We start from the raw sequence: 16,640 nt of genomic DNA on the forward strand, positions 1-16,640 counted from the left end.
TTAATCGATTGCAAACATGTATGCTTTCCTCTTCAGAACTATTTGAATCATATTCATAACTGGATGTGTAACAAGAAAGCATATTCTCCGAATCTGAAGCCATTGTTTTGATTCTCCAGCAATGCAAGACGTCTTGGCGTGACGTCACGAACAAGGGGGCCGGACTTTCTGAAAATGCCCAATTCGCAGCTCAATTTTTTTTGCAGATTTTGCACACTTTAAGTCATTTTTATTGGTGTTTTGCATTTGACTAAAAATATCATACTGTGTGTTTTGGGTATTTTAGATGCTATAAAACGTTTTTCTGGTGTCAGTTAGGACACAAAAAAGTGACGTCGGTTGTCCTTTAAAATTGAAAGTAAACAATGTAAAAAAAATAATCGTTCGTGTGTATATGTGTGTGTGTGAATACTACACAATATAAAAGAGAGAAAAATACAGGGAGAGAAAAACAAAAATAAAAAGTTCTATTTCAATTTTTGATTTACTTGTGCTTGCATTTACAATGGTTTCTTGTGCACCGTGTGCTGTTCATATGTCTATATGGTACTATTGAAAAGAAATGGTTGATAAACAAGGTGACAAAACAAATCAACAACACAAGATACAGATTCTGTCTTCGGTCCCGAGGCGTTGTGGTCCACATATGCTCAAGGATGGGCTGAATGAAGAGAAAAATTGAAATAACCGAAGCTTGATTACAGGGGGGTGGGGGGGTACCTTAATTGACCTCAATGCCAGGTGTGACACAATGAGCAAGATGTGCGTTTTAAAAACAAAACACAAAAGACATCGTGGGAGTTGCCACATTTGACTTTATTCGAATTTCATGTTTACAGATGTGGCTGTTTTTGAATTTGTCTCAGCGTGTGGTTGATCCTGTGGCAATTATGTGGGATTTGACAGATTTTTATTTTGTATTCCCCTGACAAGAGTGTACAGTTTATTATAATCATGTAAAAAAAGTCCTCAGAACAACAAATGGCTTTGTCCTTTTCTCTACTTGATCGCACCTTTCATGTAAAAATACTGACTTTGTGATAACTGCGAGTGAGAAAAAGAAAAAAAACCCTCAAAACAAAGCCGACCATCAGCTTCATAAAAAATGCATATCATTAAATCTTTGCTGAGTGTTTTTAGGTGGGACCGCTGACCATAGATTTAGAATGAATAGAACAAACTAGATGATTGGCCCAATTATTGTTTTTGTTTTTGGAGGGGGGGTGTTAAACAATCTCCGCGCATACCAGTGGGATATCAGTGCTTTCCATTGGATAACGATCAAGCCCTTACAGGTTCAGTTGGTGCTTTTTTTGTGTTCACGAGTACCTTGAAGAACCGCGTGTTCTTTCATTCTACGAATTCTAATTCTATGGCGGGGAGCTTGGCAGTTCCTCACTAGCATATCCAGCGGAGGAAACGCTCAAAGAAAGCCGGCTTGTTCAACACGGCGTAGCCGTCGCCTCTGAAGATGGACGACATGTCACCTAACGCCACTTTCCGCAGCACCTCCTCGTCCGTGTCGCCTCCCAAGGCGATGATGGTGGGAACTCCCTCAGCTCGTTTCATTGAGGAGACGCCCTCCTCCAGCTGCTCGCTCGATGTTATGCCGTCAGTAATGAACACGAAGGCCAGCTCGGCGTTGCGGCGGGCCAAACGGTTGCCCTGCAATCCAAATGAAGCAACGTTAAAGGTCAAAGGTCATTTTCGACGACACGGGCATGCGCTACGAGCGGACCGTCACTCTACCTGCGCGCCCGCTCGATAAACCACATTGTTGACAGCGTGGATGATAGCGTTGCCCAGAGCGGAGGAAGAGTCCATGTAGGTGACTCTTGCCAACGAATCCGAGATGACCGTCAAGTTGTGGGTGAGCGGGAACTCGACGCGCTGTTCTGTGGGGCTGCCGTACTGCACCAAAGCGAATCGGGCGTTCCTCTCATCTGACGGGCCGTTTGCCAAGGTGAGACGACGAGCCATGTTTTCGATGAATTCTTTGGCGCGGCGGTGGTTCTCCAGTCCCATCCTCTCTGAGCCGTCCAAGAGGAACACCACGTCGACCGGGCGCTGCACGCAGCTGGCCACAGCGGGCTCTGAAACAAATACAATAAAAACACTGTGAGTCTTAGGAAATGGCAGCTATCGTATTTGGCCGGCGACTTGATTTCAGTCGTTGTGCAGCAGTCGTCGCTGAGAAACGTTGCTCTCAACTCGCATTTATTTGGTTCATCATTAATATCCAAAATTCACATTTCCAAGTTGCAGCCACTGAGCTAATATGACAAAAAGAGCTGTGCTGAAACGCTCTTCGCTATTGGACTACAAGCTAAGCCACATGCAAAAAACAAAAAACATGCACATATAAAAACCATACGTGGTTATAACTCTGTTTGAAAAGATGAAGGGACCCTCATCACATCTCAAATTAAATTCATCAAAACAACATCATACATCAACGGATTCGTCTCATGTGACTTTTGTGGAGGAGGATCAGGGCGGATTAGCCACAGAGGAAATGTTTAAAATTTGTCACCACAAACGTACGCAAAATATGAAGTCATTAGTGTATTTCCGTGAGGCTGATGATTCACCATGGAATCACGGCTTGGTCACAAAGCCACCTTGAAACTATATTCCACCAAATGGAATGGAATCCATGATGAGGTGAGGTGTGTCCAAAATGAAGAAAGAAAACTTTGTTTTGCTTTTGGGAAGTTTGACACGATGGTCATTCTGCCAAAAGACCAGCATAATGGCTTGAGGAGTCAGCGATGAGAAGAAAGGAGCATCCGCGCAGAGCGCCGATGCATAGGCGGAACTGCCGCGGCTTGGAATTGAAGCGGATTTTCAGTCAGAGACAGTTTCCTTTTGTCAATGGTTGCTACAGCTTGCATGTTTGCTTTAAATTTTTACCTTGGAGCAGACATGCATATTTCGCTATGACGTCCCTGATCCACTGGTGAAAAGGACGCTTTGATCCTCTCTTTCATCTAGAACTGCTTCATACAACAAGGGTGCAGAAAGTGCTTAAGATTGAATGAGTGTCTGTGCCTTTTGCATTGTGTCACATTATTTGTTATTTTGACTTCAAGATGGTGCCGCGAGAGTGGCTGCCTTTACAGCAGCTCCTGTATTTTGTTTTTGCTGCTGTGAAATGCACATTTCTCTACTGTGAGACAAATAAAGGCTCATCAAACCTATTCTAATCTAAGGTCGATGCGATTCTCTCACATTAGATTGCGTGATATATTGCACGTATTTGAATTAAAAGGTGCAGTGTTGTTAAGATCTTGATGTCCGGCCAGGTAGCACATCCATGAGGTAGCGGGGTTAGCGTCTTAGCATTAGCAGAGCCTTTTAGCTTTCTCGGGGTCTCCCATTATGTCTCCGTAGACATATTTGAAGGAGTCGATGAACAGCCGGGTCCACTCCTGCCTGTCTGCTCCCTTGGCCAGTTTTGCTCGTTGGGCGGTGTACGCCATGGTCGCCACGCCGACGCCATATTGTTCCTTGCCCAGTTGATTGAGAAGGCCGGCCACACCCTCCAAAGAGGTGGGGACCATTGAGGGGGTGCCTTGCACGGCCAGAGGTCTCCACGCGGGAGGGCCTCGCCACGGAGTCAAGCGCCCTCCTGCAACAAGGGGGCGGAATGACATTGTGGGCGGGCTCCCACCAACATATGGCAGAAAATAAGATGGTCAAGTTGGACCGAGTGTCATCGACTTTCTAAAAAAAAGGTCATTCGGTATCGTGGAGCATCAGCCACGGTCGAATATAATTCCAGTAATCGCTTAAGACTGTTTTCCTAAGGGATTAGACTCCATCGAGGCGGTGAAATGTCAAGCGTGTTTCTGTGTTTTTCTGTTTGGTTACAGATTGTCGCTGTAAAATGGTTGTTTGGGACACGGCTTTTGACTTACCTGAAAGTTTAAAGGACAACCGACGTCTCCGCACAAGTTGTGTCCATAATTTGTAAAATGGCTTCAAATGACTTCTACTGGGCGTATTTTAATAAGATTCCACCGCATATAGCTCAATTTTACGTTTTAAGACTCGCGCTGAACATTCAGGAAGTCTTGTTTTTGAGTTGGTGACGAGTCCGTACGTGACGTCAGAAAAGGACCGCCTCCTCACCGTAAAAAAGACGCATTGTAGCATCTTTCCATCACGTCAATGTATTTTGCTGTACTGTTTTTTTTAAACCATGTCTTACACCCAAAAGCCGCCAGCAGAGGGAGGCAAACTCAATGGAAAGATAGTATCACCCTATGGAAAAAACGAGCTGATTCATTCCTCACCGGAGCTGGTCGCCATTTTTCTGCCTCTTCTTGGGTGAGACATTCCCCCCCACCCGTTTGCCTCAAAATTCTTTAATCGATTGCAAACATGTATGCTTTGCTCATCAGGACTATTTGAATCATATTCATAACTGGATGTGTAACAAGAAAGCATATTCTCCGAATCTGAAGCCATTGTTTTGATTCACAAGCAATGCAAGACGTCTTGGCGTGACGTCACGAAAGGGGGAGGGAACAGAGGGAACGCCCGTGACCGAGAAAGCGACACACAATGCATTTTGGGTACTTTGTTTGGTCTGAAAACATTGTGTTGATCCATGTTGATGGCGGAATTAGAAGGAAAACTACATTAATAATGCAATGGTGAATCGTTGTGTGTCGCAGCCAATTGCGGTAAAATGCATAAGAAGGTGTAAGCTTACACAAATTCCCAGCGGAGAAATCAGCCCATTTCCAATGGAGCTTGTGCGCCAACTTGTTCATTTTCTGGGCGCTACATTGGAGTCCAGACGGCTCGAATTGATACGGAAGGACTTCTTTCATCGATTGCAAACATTTCTGCTTTACTCTTCAGAACTCTTTGAATCATATTCATAACTGGATGAGTCACAAGAAAGGATCTTTTTCCGAATCTGAACTCTCTGAAGCTATTGTTTTGATTCTGGAGCAAGGCAAGATGTCCTGGCGTGACGTCACGAACTGGGGGCGGGACTTTCTGAAAATCCCCAGTTTCGAGCTGATTTGTGGCAGTGTTGGGACACTTAAAGTCCTTTTTATTGGTGTTTTGCATTTGACTAAAAATATCAGCCTGCATGTTTTGGGTATTTTAGATGCTATAAAATGTTTTTCTGATGTCAATTAGGAAACAAAAAAATGGTGTCGGTTGTCCTTTAATTGATGAATGGCCACATGACGAGAACACCCAAAATTGGACAATGTACTGTCAATGTGTTTAAATTGTGATGTTGTATGTTTTTTTGAACATACATTTGTTCTAAAGTCTATTTAACTCATTCACTGCCAGATGATGTGCAAAAATGTGTCCACTCCAGTGCCAGGGTTTTTGTCATTATCGGTAGAATTCCGAGACCCACAGAATATTGAGTTTTAGGACTGCATAAACATTCAACACAGCGTAAGAAACCTCTTTTCTTTCATCAGAAAAAAAGAATTACTTCCTAAAATATATGGGTCTGGAGTTATCTGAGATTGAAATGGGGTAGCTGTATAAAATACAATACAATACATGCATAGATATTGGTTTCTATAGCGCTTGATCAATAGCTGAAGCTGGAAAAAGCGGATCCAACTCAACCGAAGACAAAGAAGCAGAAAGACAGAAGTGTCAGACTCTTGATAAACGGCGCCCAATTTGCAAAAGCTTCAAAAGGCTCACCTGTCTTGCATGGCAGGTCGGGGCATATGACAACGGGATCTAGAATAAAAGACATCCACGGAATTAGTGAGAATGGAACCTTTGAAAGTCACGGTGCTACCCGTCCACGTGTACCTGGGCAGAGGACGGTCTCGATCTTGTCGATGAACTCCTCGGCCACCAGGTCGGCAAAGCGCCTCATGCCCAGAACCCTTCCGTCCCTCTGACAGGCGATGCTCTTCAGAATTTCATTCTCCTCAATCTGGTCGAACATGTCCCCAATACCAATGGCGCTCACGTCCACACTGGGATCGCTATTGCCACAAAAGAAAACATTTTAACTCCACCTGTGCGTCGACACGAACGACCGATATGGCCAAATGCGTTTGCGGCGAGAGGCACCTGCAGAGGTAGGTGAGCAAGGAGTCATCATCTCTGGGGTCGAAACGTCCGTCGGTGATCACCACCACGGTGACGTTGGCTTTGGCTCGACGGCTGTCCCGGATCAGATTGTCGTAGGCGTACTTCAGAGCGGATGGAGTCCACGTTCCCCCGGCGATCCACTCCATGCGCTTCACCGCATCCTGAATTTCATGGCAAACCAAGAAAGCGGTTCGAGTTGAATTTACGGTTACAATACGGCCAGGCGATACTGCGGATAACCTTTATATGGTGATCCTAACAGGAAAAAAAATCTGAATGAAGTCGAATGCCTGGTCTGTAGGATTTTTTTATAGTCTCAGCAAATCCATGAAATCACAAAACAAAACTGTCGGGCCAATGTTTTGTTGTATTTTTTTGTGTGAAAAACAACAAAAATAAAGAAATAACCAAATAAACACAATTATTTAAATAACTATAAATAAATACATTAATAACAATTGTTTAAATGCCTAAAAGTAAATAAATACATAAATAAACGAATGGCAGAATAAATAAATAATTAAATAAACACGCAAATAAACATGAATAAATAACAGTTATTGAAAAAACTAAAAATAAATAAAGAAACAAATGAATGGCTGAATAAATAAATACATAAATAAATTATTAATAAATTATTTAAATAACTAAAAATACATAAAGAAATAAACAAACGGCAATAAATAATTACATAAACAGATATTAAATAAGAATAAATAAATACATCAACAAAATAATTACTAAATAAATAAATAAATAAATAAATAAATAAATAAATACTCCATGGCAATGAAAATGTAAAAATGCAGCAACCGTCCAAATTTTGGCGAGACCTTGAAAGCGGAAAGCGAATCAATTTTGGGATCGTCGAGGCGGATGGCCTGGAAAGTTCCACTGTGACTGTACTGAACGACTCCCACTCTTGTGCCTGGAAAGAAAATCAAGTTGAGAGAGACAAGTTTCCACGGGGGGGATCCGAAACTTGAACTGCCCAAGGATGATGACCTGTTTGTGACTCGGGGTCTTTGGCCAGTGATCCCAATCGGTTGATGGTGTTGATGACAAAGTTTTTCTCCAAAGTAAAGTTGGTCAGGCCAACTGATTCAGAGCTGTCAATGACAAACACAATGTCCAGAGGGCCGCATCGTTTTTCGCAATCTGCAAATAGAAAAGGTAAACTCTAAGGATGTGGCGTTGGCTCAGAGGTCTCGAATGCGATGAAGGATGCTGCCGGGGGCTCACCACAGCAACCACACGTTTCTCTGATGTAATTCATGACGTCGCATTCCTGTGAAAAAAAAACATCGTTCGGTACGGCCAATCACGTATTTCACGTTTTAATTGATGTGATTAAACGAGAGACTTACGGTGAGGCCGGGGTCTCCCTCAGGACCAGAATCTCCCTTAAAAAAAAACAAAAAGAAATGATGATTCAAATGAGTCATTGGATTGTCACCTCAAAAAACAACTTTGCGACAGTTTTGTATGACTTACATCCCGCCCGGCGTCGCCTCGAGATCCCCTGGGTCCAGGCTCACCCTGAGGTCCCGGTTCACCCTTTGGAAGAAAAAAAAAGTTGTGAATCCGCGTACGACGGCATGATACGGTATACAAAGACTCCTCGCCACCCAAAAGGGAAACTTACTGGCTCTCCGGAAGGTCCTTTATTTCCGGGCTCGCCCTTGGGACCGCAGTCTCCTCTGCTGCCACGTGGACCGCGATTTCCCTTCTCTCCTCTCTCGCCCTACAGAAAAGGGTTGAGATGTCGTGGCGTCAACCGCTAGCATACAAAAGTCCACCCGTGAAAGATTTTTTTGGTACCGAAGATCCTCTCGGTCCAGGATAACTGAAGCCAGGTCTTCCGGGGTCTCCCTGAATTGACATGAAAGAAAAAATTAAAAACACTATTCATGTGTCATCCCATGCGATGAAGAAAAAGCGACATCCACCTTAGGTCCAACTTGTCCCGGATCCCCTCTTGGTCCGGCATCGCCAAAGTCTCCTCGTGTACCCTACGATGAAAACAAACTCCAATATAGATGTCGAAAAAAAGGACAGCTTTGGGCAATATTCCCAAAGAAATCATGTAACCTACATTGCGACCAGATTCTCCAGGTGCGCCCGGGGGTCCTCTGGGACCCGGGAGGCCATTGTCCCCCTGTTGAGATGAAACGTGATCGATGACGGGTGAAACGATGGAACTAAATGGCTCCCGTTGAAAAACATTTGAGAACATGTTCTTACCTTTGCGCCTTTGTTTCCTGATTCACCAGGAAGACCCCTCAAGCCTTCTGATCCCATTTCACCCTAAATAACAGGACGGTATGTAATAAATTATTATTGTTTTTGTAGTACGCAAGAGTCAATGACCGAGTGCGCTTGAAGGTGGAAACGTTCCTCCTTTAGACTTGAAGGGTGCCATCGTGAACGCACACAAAGTCCTACCTTGTCACCCCTGACTCCATCTGGTCCTTGAGCACCTTTTGGTCCATAGTCTCCTCGCCTCCCCTAGACCAAACAAACAAATAAGCAGAAATGAATAATTGAATAAATGAATAAATGAATAAATTAAAACGAATGAAAATAAAATAAAATAGTAATTGAATTATTAATTAGATTACATAAAATTAAACAAAATAAGGAAAATCCGAACCAAGTCAAAAACAGAGTGAGGGAAAAAAACCAAGATCAGCTATTGGATTGTTTGGCCTTACGGGCTCTCCTCTGGATCCAGGAAGTCCTGGGGTCCCCTAAAAAACAAAATGCACAGATGAATAAAGGTGAAACAATCACAGATTTTATTTCATTTTTATGTGTGGTTGGGGGTTTATATTTCTGAATCTTACAGCAGTTCCTTTCAGTCCAGGCAAGCCGGGCGATCCGGGACTTCCCCTTTCTCCCTGTGAACGACACCCCAGAGTGGTTAACAATCCATCCAAAGTGCTTTCGTCACTAATATGAGTCTCAATCATCCTCATTACCTTCGGTCCACCTTCGCCAGAAATCCCAAGAGGACCGGATCTTCCAGAACGTCCAGGATCCCCCTGCAGGCACATAACCCTGACAAGTGTTATGGAATGATCATTTTGATTTGATGGCAATTCAGTGTGTTGACCTTGTCTCCGGTAGTTCCAGCAAAACCACGTTCGCCGACATCTCCTGGGTGACCGTCAGAACCCTACGAGGATGAAATTTATTGATAATTATTATTATTTTTAACAGGTCGGAGCACCCGTTGAAAGATTTTGATGATTATATTGTCGTACTCTGTCTCCTGGATCTCCTTTGCAGCCGGGAGCGCCGATGCGTCCAATTTTGCCCTGTAAGAAAATCATAAGTGGATAAAACACAGTCTCAAATTGCTCATTCCCCTCATTTGCTCGGGATTATCCAAAAACATCATATCCAATTAGTTTCTAATCTGCTCATTAGGGTAATGGGTGTGCCAGAACCTATTCCAGCCGTTTTCGGGTAGTAGGCGAAGGACACCCTGAACCGGTTGCCACCCAATCACAGGGCACACATCGGCAAACGGCCATTCACGCTCACAATCATACCTCGGGACATTTTGGAGTCTACAAACAAGCTGTCGTGAATGTTTTTGGAACCTGGAAGGAAATTGGAGTACCCGGAGAAAACCCACGCAGGCACAGGAATGCCTGAGCTGGAATCGAACCCTGAATCTCTGATCTATGGGGGGAGCCGACATGCCAGCTAATCGACTAGCGCACCATTGCGAAGGTATTGTTTTATTCTCACCTTCTGTCCATCCGTTCCGTTACGTCCCGCGATTCCGGCTACACCCTGATAACAAAAACAAGATTAACAACTCATCAGAGCCCAGATTGGCTGCGGTGTGATAAATGTTCCAAATGATCTTCGTCTTACCTTTTTTCCTTGAGCCCCCAGTTCTCCCTGTCGACAGAGAATTCATTCATAGTCACTCGGAATGATCCTTCAATGCTAAGACATTTTAAACGGGGGAAAAGACCAAAGTCTCACCTTGTCGCCTTTAAGTCCGGCCTCTCCCTTTGAAAAAAAAAGTATCAAAAAATAATTAAATAAATCAGCGATACGGGAAAATCGATAATCTTGTGTCGTCAATGCGTGCAGAAGATGCGTCATACTTTGATGCCAGGCTGACCGATGGGTCCTTCGATACCCGGGTCGCCCGGACGTCCTCTTTGTCCTTTTGGACCTGGATCACCGTTGTCTCCTTTAGCACCCTGCCGTGAAAAAGGGGGCATGGTTAATGAAGGTAAAAGTGGAAACGGTGGACAAGAACAAAATGGGTGAATGCTGTGTGTATGTGTGTGTGTTGATGGAAATCTTACTTTCTGTCCTCGATGGCCTTTAGGACCAGGTGGGCCCTCAGTCTCCAGGCAAGACACTTTGTAGCACTACAAAAAAAAAACAATCAATGGTTATCATAAACAATATTATATATATATATATTTTTTTTGCATTACCTCAACAAATGATTGATGTTTCTGTGAAAAGACAGAAGAAAAATTAGTGTTAAAAGGGGGCCAGGTGAGGTCCACGCTGGGCTACATTAGCGTTTTAGTCACCATGGTCTGAATGATGCGGTCAATGGTGTCCGTCTGGATGACAGCTCTTCCGGAACTCAGATCCACAGCTAAGAAGTCTCTCCTGTAAACGCTCGCCGGAGCATTAGCGATCTCCCTCAAGCCGGTCTCGTCGATATTCTTGGACGCCGCCACCACAAAAATACGGATGCCTTCATCCCGCGCCCTCTCCGCCGCCACTTTGATACCCCCGCATGGGTTTCCGGTGACGTGACCGTCAGTGATGACCACGGCAAATCGAAGGGCGTTGGGGTATGAGGGAGAGCGAAGCATTTCCATGGTCATGTTGGTGAGGGCGCAATCGGTGTAGGTGCCTTTTCCCAGGTAACGGATTCCCCTGACGCCCTGGAAAACCGTAAAAGGTCTTATTTAGCCAACTCGCTGCAACACAGGGGGGTCAGCGTCCAACATTAAACTCATTTGTGGATCAATTTATTTCCAGGGTTTTGAATGAAAATAACTAATGGCGTACACGTGAACCAAATTTGAGCCTGACTCCGCCTTTTCTCATCTTGGTCAGCAAAAAGCCCCACTCAAAAATGTTGTGTTTTTTTTATCCGGTTGTTTAGCATATGTTGAAATCAGATTCTTTTGCCCGGTTAAGAAAAAAACATTTGCGCAGCTGACTTTAAAAGGCAAAGAAATGGCGTGAATTTCATCACTTTGCTGCTGTGAAATGTAAATTTCTCCACTGTGAGACTAATAAAGGCATATCCAATCCAATCCAATATCCAATCCAATTATGTTCAATGGAAATGCGTGTCAAGCCATTTAAAGGACAACCGACGCCTCCGGACAAGTTGTGTCCATAATTTGTAAAATGGCTTCAAATGACTCCTACTGGGCGTATTTTAATAAGATTCCACCGCATATAGCTATATTTTACGTTTTAAGACTCGCGCTGAACATTCAGGAAGACCTGGCTACAGTTATCCTGGACCGAAGTTGGTGACGAGTCCTCACGTGACGTCAGAAAAGGACCGCCTCCTGACCGTAAAAAAAGACGCATTGTAGCATCTTTCCATCACATCAATGTATTTTGCTGTGCTGTTTTTTTGAAACCCTTGTGTTACATCCAAAAGCCGCCAGCAGAGGGAGTCAAGCTCCACAGAAGGAATGTATCAGCCTGTGGAAACAGGCTGATTCATTCCTCACAACTCGGTGGCCATTTTATTGCCTCTTTTTGGGTGAGACATTCCCCCCGCCCGTTTGCCTAAAAATGACATGGAATAAATTCTTTAATCGATTGCAAACATTTACGCTTTTGAATCATATTCATAACTGGATGTGTAACAAGAAAGCATATTCTCAGAATCTGAAGCCATTGTTTTTATTCTCCAGCAATGCAAGGCGTCAGTGCTCAATGCAACAATGGCATCCAGAACCGGTTTCACAGATTTTTTTTTAACTCATTCACTGCCAGATGATGTGCAAAAATGTGTCCACTCCAGCGCTAGGGTTTTTGTCATTGTCACTCGAATTCCAGGACCAACAGAATATTGAGTTTTTGGACTACATAAACATTTAATGCAGCGTAACAAACATTAGACTCTCTTCTTTCATCAGAAAAAAGAGGTAATTCCTAAATTATATGGGTCTGGAGTTATTTGAGCTTAAAATGGGGGCAGCTGTCCAAAATACAATCAAATACATAGATATAGGTTTTTATAATACTTTAACAGGAGCTGAAGCTGTAACAAAGCGCTAACATCGAAAGAAGGGAAATGCTGCCCCTTGTGGAAGGGAAAACATTGGCAGGGGCCATGGCCAGTGCACCCAAACAAGAAAAAAACAAAACCCAAACAAATTCTGCACTACGTCATATTTTCAATTCCCGAATAAATTCGGGAATGGCCGTGAATGAGTGAATAATACAGGCAGGACGTGCGATCAAGCTGTTTTATAAATGTTTGTAATCACCTTCAACTCATTCTCTGCTATTCTTGAATTTATTTGGGAATTGAAAAGTGTGACGTGGAGCGCCATTACCAAATTTGTTCGGATTTTGTTTTTTATTGCAGGGGTGCCGGTACAGCGCTGGTCAGACCTCTGCCAATGTTTTTCCGTCCCGCGAGGGGGCAGCAATTGCCTTTCCTCCATGTTAGCGCTTTGTTACAGCTTCAGCTGTTGTTAAAGCGCTATATAAATCAATATGTACATATTGTATTGTATTTTGGACAGCCACCCCCATTTCACGCTCACATAACTCCAGATCCATAAAACTTAGGAATTAACTATTTTTTTCTGATGAAAGAAGAGAGTGTAAGGTTTCTAACGCTGTATTGAATGTTTACTGTATGTAGTCCTAAAACTCAATGTTCTGTGGGTCCTTGAATTCAAGTGAAAATGACAAAAACTCTGGCACTGGAGTGGACATAGTTTTGCACATCAAGTGGCGGTGAATGAGTTAAAAATGTGTTCAACCGACATTTAGGTTGGATGGAATATCCGAAGCAAATGACATGACCAAAACTTTCATCATGATGACAAACAATCACGGCGCGCAACTTACAGATATGAAATCACTCTTGGATCCGATGCGGCTGAACACTTGCTGTCTCTGGGAGAAGTGTAGTCCACCGATATTCCAGTTGATTCGCACGGCGCCTCGAAGCTCGGCCGCTTCCAAACGATCGGCAAATTGCTCACTGAAAAGCTACATGCGAAAGCAAGTTGGAAACTCGCCGTTGCTGTTGTGACCAGCTGGGCATCTTTTGGGTGTAAAAAAAAGAACCTTAATGCTCTCCACAAGTGATCCAGGGGGAGACTCCTGCAGGGCGATGGTCTCAGACGTGTCAATGGTGAAGTACACGTCAATAGGACAGTCTCTCTTTTCTGGAGCAAAAGAAGGGCAACAGTGTTAGCGAGACGACGTTTGCTAATACGTCTGTGTAAGCTCTCAGTCGTACAGGAGTGGTCCATCGATGAGAAGGTTTCTTCAGCCGTCATCTGTACTTTTTGAAAAAGTACAGATGACGGCTGAAGAAACCTTCTCATCAACGTTTGCTAATGTGTTGGTTGAATGGAAAACATTGAACAATGTCACTCATCATGTTTGTATGTTGCTCAAAACAACTGTAGGTGTCGAAGTCTGCGATAAACATCCACTTACTGCTGCATTCAGGTACCTGGGCGTTACTCAGTGCACTGAAAATAAGGCATAGGGCAATGACCTTTAACCCCTCCATCTTGTCGTCCGTTCTGTGATATAGAAGAGATAAACACACACAAACACTCGTGAGTTGAGATAATCACACCCCAGGTACCCCAGACTGGTCACCGGTCAATCATGTAGAATACACCTGCATCCAAAATCCGACTCGGGGGGCCGAATGCGGCCCGTGGTCAATTTTAATCCAGCCCACAGCTTCCGTCATAAAATTTATAATGTCTGGTTCGCATGTAAAATGAATACATTGGTCAATAGCGGTTACCTGCGTCTGCTAGGTGTTGCCCCCTTGAGGCTTAATTAGGAACAGCAAATTAGTAAAAGTGTCATTGACTGAATCTTCTTCTTTTCCTTTCGGCTTTTCCCTTCAAGGGGTCGCCACAGCAAGAGCCCCTAAATATTCTAAAATGGCAATTTAAAAATTTGTAAAATGACGACAATCAACATAATTACTTCTGTCCAACTGTTGCAAAAAAAAAGTTAATACAAATGTGTAAAAAATTTAAATTAAATGAATATTCAATCAGTTTTCAATGTAAATTCAATTTTGATATCCCTGATTCAAATGAACAGAAACACATGCTGATGATAGCTGAATGTAAACTAAAAAAGTAAACATAGAAAGGCTTGCTGAAATTTATTAAAATTAATTGCTGTTATATGTAAAGAACATCCACCGAGGTTGCCCTCCTCCCCATCCGTACAGTTTTAACACACCAAATCTGGCCCCCTTTGAAAACAGTTTGGACACCCCTGATCATGATAAACAACAATTGACATTCACATCTACGGAAAATTTCAGTTTCATTGAACCTAACATGCCTGTCAAAGGAATGTGAAAGAAAGCTACTTGAGGAATAAAAAACGCAAACATGGAGAGGACATGCAATCTCCTCACAGGAAACACTGAAACCAGAAACTCTCAATCGTGAGGCAGATGTGAAATGTTCACCTTGTTGCCAACATTGATATATGTAAATAATATATACACAAATTTACTTGGTTATGAATATATCATATCAGAAGAACATGTCTGCTATTGTTTCTTCAAAGCAAGCTACAGGATGATGAAATGTGGACACTGTGACACTTTTCCGAGCACATCTCAAAATGTTCACTCCCCTGAAAAGTCCAGGCGACACTGCTGATAACGGACACGTCACGGCAAATCTTATTTATATTATATTTCTCAATTTTGGGACAAATAAAAATGTTCTTATTCTTATCATTCTTACGTGTGTATTAGCTGTGGCACCCTCTACTGGTCAACCCTCAAATAACATCTGGAAAATCGTGTTCAGGAGCTCAATCGGGAAGTGTTGCCAGTCTCAATGTTAACAACAAAAGATAGTGGTAAGGGCGTTAAGATTAGATAACTTTTATGTATTTCTTTGATACCAGTACAATCAAAAAGTATATATTTCTGTATTTTTTTTCAGTATTTTTTAAAAAACTGTCACCATTGATTTTAGATGAACATTGAGCTTTCCTGGGATGTGAATGGACAATTTAATTTACAAATCTATGGAAAACATAGATGATATTAAATAAATAAGTAAAATATGAGTCAAGAAAATGAATTGTGGTTCTGATACACTAATACATTTGCAACATGGAATGCTGCGGCACATCGAATTTGGCCACAAGGCCTTTGGTTTCACAACTGTGCCTGATAGGCCCTGACTGAATAACCACGAGGAGCCAAATTCGGGCGAGAGGCGGGGTCACCACCCTGGATTGATTACCCGTCAACGGCAGGACACACTCAGTTGAGAAATAGACATTCACACCCAAATGCACAACTATAGACAATTTTAATTGTACTTAGCATACATGCTATTGGTATGTGGGGTGAAGGAAAAGTACATGCAAACTCCACATCGCAAGGCCGCAGTTGAGATTTTGCAACCTGAGACTCAGAGCAGTGAGGATAAACTCATTATGGAATGGATTAAAAAAACAATTCCTTCAAACAAACTCCCACGTTCAACAAAATACGATTCCGTTTAGAATCACGTCTCGCGCCTCGTTTTGGGTCTTTCCACATGTGGCGATCGACAAATTGTCTCCCTCTGGCGGACAAAAAGTAAAAGGATGCGGAGAAGTCGCTCCTGTATATGTCCCCACTCAACCCACCGACCAGAAAAGTGACGCTTTTATTTTAAACTCAACCTGCAAAACCACAAACACGTATATGATGTGATAATTGAGGCAAAACGTATAGTTTGACTGTAATATTCAATGAAGTTACATCAACCGTTTTTTGTTCTGCCACAACTTTGCTCAACTTTATACGTCTAAAAAGAACAACAAAATATACAGAAAAGAGCAGATGAGAAGAAATAGAAATGCACATTGTTGTGCATTCAAAAAGTCCCACTTACCCGAAATATTTCCAACCTCAAAACTTATGCACCGCTGGTCCAGTGTGGGTTATTGCCTCATTTCAGAAAAGGGGGAACACAGACAAAAAAGAGGGGGAGAAACGGGAAATGAAGTCCTGGATACGCGTTGACTTTCGGCAGAAGAGTCCGTCCGTTCGTTCTCCTGTCCCGGTCCAGCCCCAACCGAAAGTACTGATCCCTCCTCCCGTACGTGTACCAGGAGTTTGTAAACGTCCACCTGGGGGCGCCCTGGCCCTGCAGGACTAATACATGCCTGTCGTACGCGTGCGCGTACGACAGGCTCATTGGAACGCAGGCCAATGTGGCAAGGAAATGTGCCAAAACTTAAATTGGCTCTGGTGTGAAAACTCTCAACACGCAACGTGGTGTGATGTAACAATG

General features: G+C 43.2%; 1 protein-coding gene across 1 annotated transcript; it reads right to left on the reverse strand.

Moving 5' to 3' along the window:
• Positions 1-797: 797 nt before the first annotated feature.
• On the reverse strand, positions 798-16,407 carry col6a2 (collagen, type VI, alpha 2). Its single transcript, XM_089008009.1, has 32 exons — positions 16,239-16,407; positions 13,798-13,886; positions 13,420-13,520; positions 13,198-13,341; positions 10,668-11,030; positions 10,566-10,586; positions 10,431-10,496; positions 10,224-10,322; positions 10,099-10,125; positions 9,985-10,011; positions 9,856-9,900; positions 9,363-9,416; positions 9,212-9,274; positions 9,078-9,140; positions 8,943-8,996; positions 8,811-8,846; positions 8,542-8,604; positions 8,341-8,403; positions 8,192-8,254; positions 8,046-8,108; positions 7,918-7,968; positions 7,742-7,840; positions 7,591-7,653; positions 7,464-7,499; positions 7,339-7,384; positions 7,102-7,254; positions 6,930-7,024; positions 6,076-6,257; positions 5,809-5,987; positions 5,695-5,733; positions 1,750-2,093; positions 798-1,665 (listed from the first exon to the last, which is right to left on the reverse strand). Exons 2-32 carry the CDS (start codon positions 13,871-13,873, stop codon positions 1,399-1,401), a joined length of 3,045 nt encoding a protein of 1,014 aa, XP_088864135.1. The 5' UTR covers positions 13,874-13,886; positions 16,239-16,407; the 3' UTR covers positions 798-1,398.
• Positions 16,408-16,640: the final 233 nt, after the last annotated feature.

The sequence above is a fragment of the Hippocampus bargibanti genome, linkage group LG11 (assembly GCF_051943395.1).
Source record: "Hippocampus bargibanti isolate YZ-2025 linkage group LG11, ASM5194339v1, whole genome shotgun sequence".
Taxonomy (NCBI): domain Eukaryota; kingdom Metazoa; phylum Chordata; class Actinopteri; order Syngnathiformes; family Syngnathidae; genus Hippocampus; species Hippocampus bargibanti.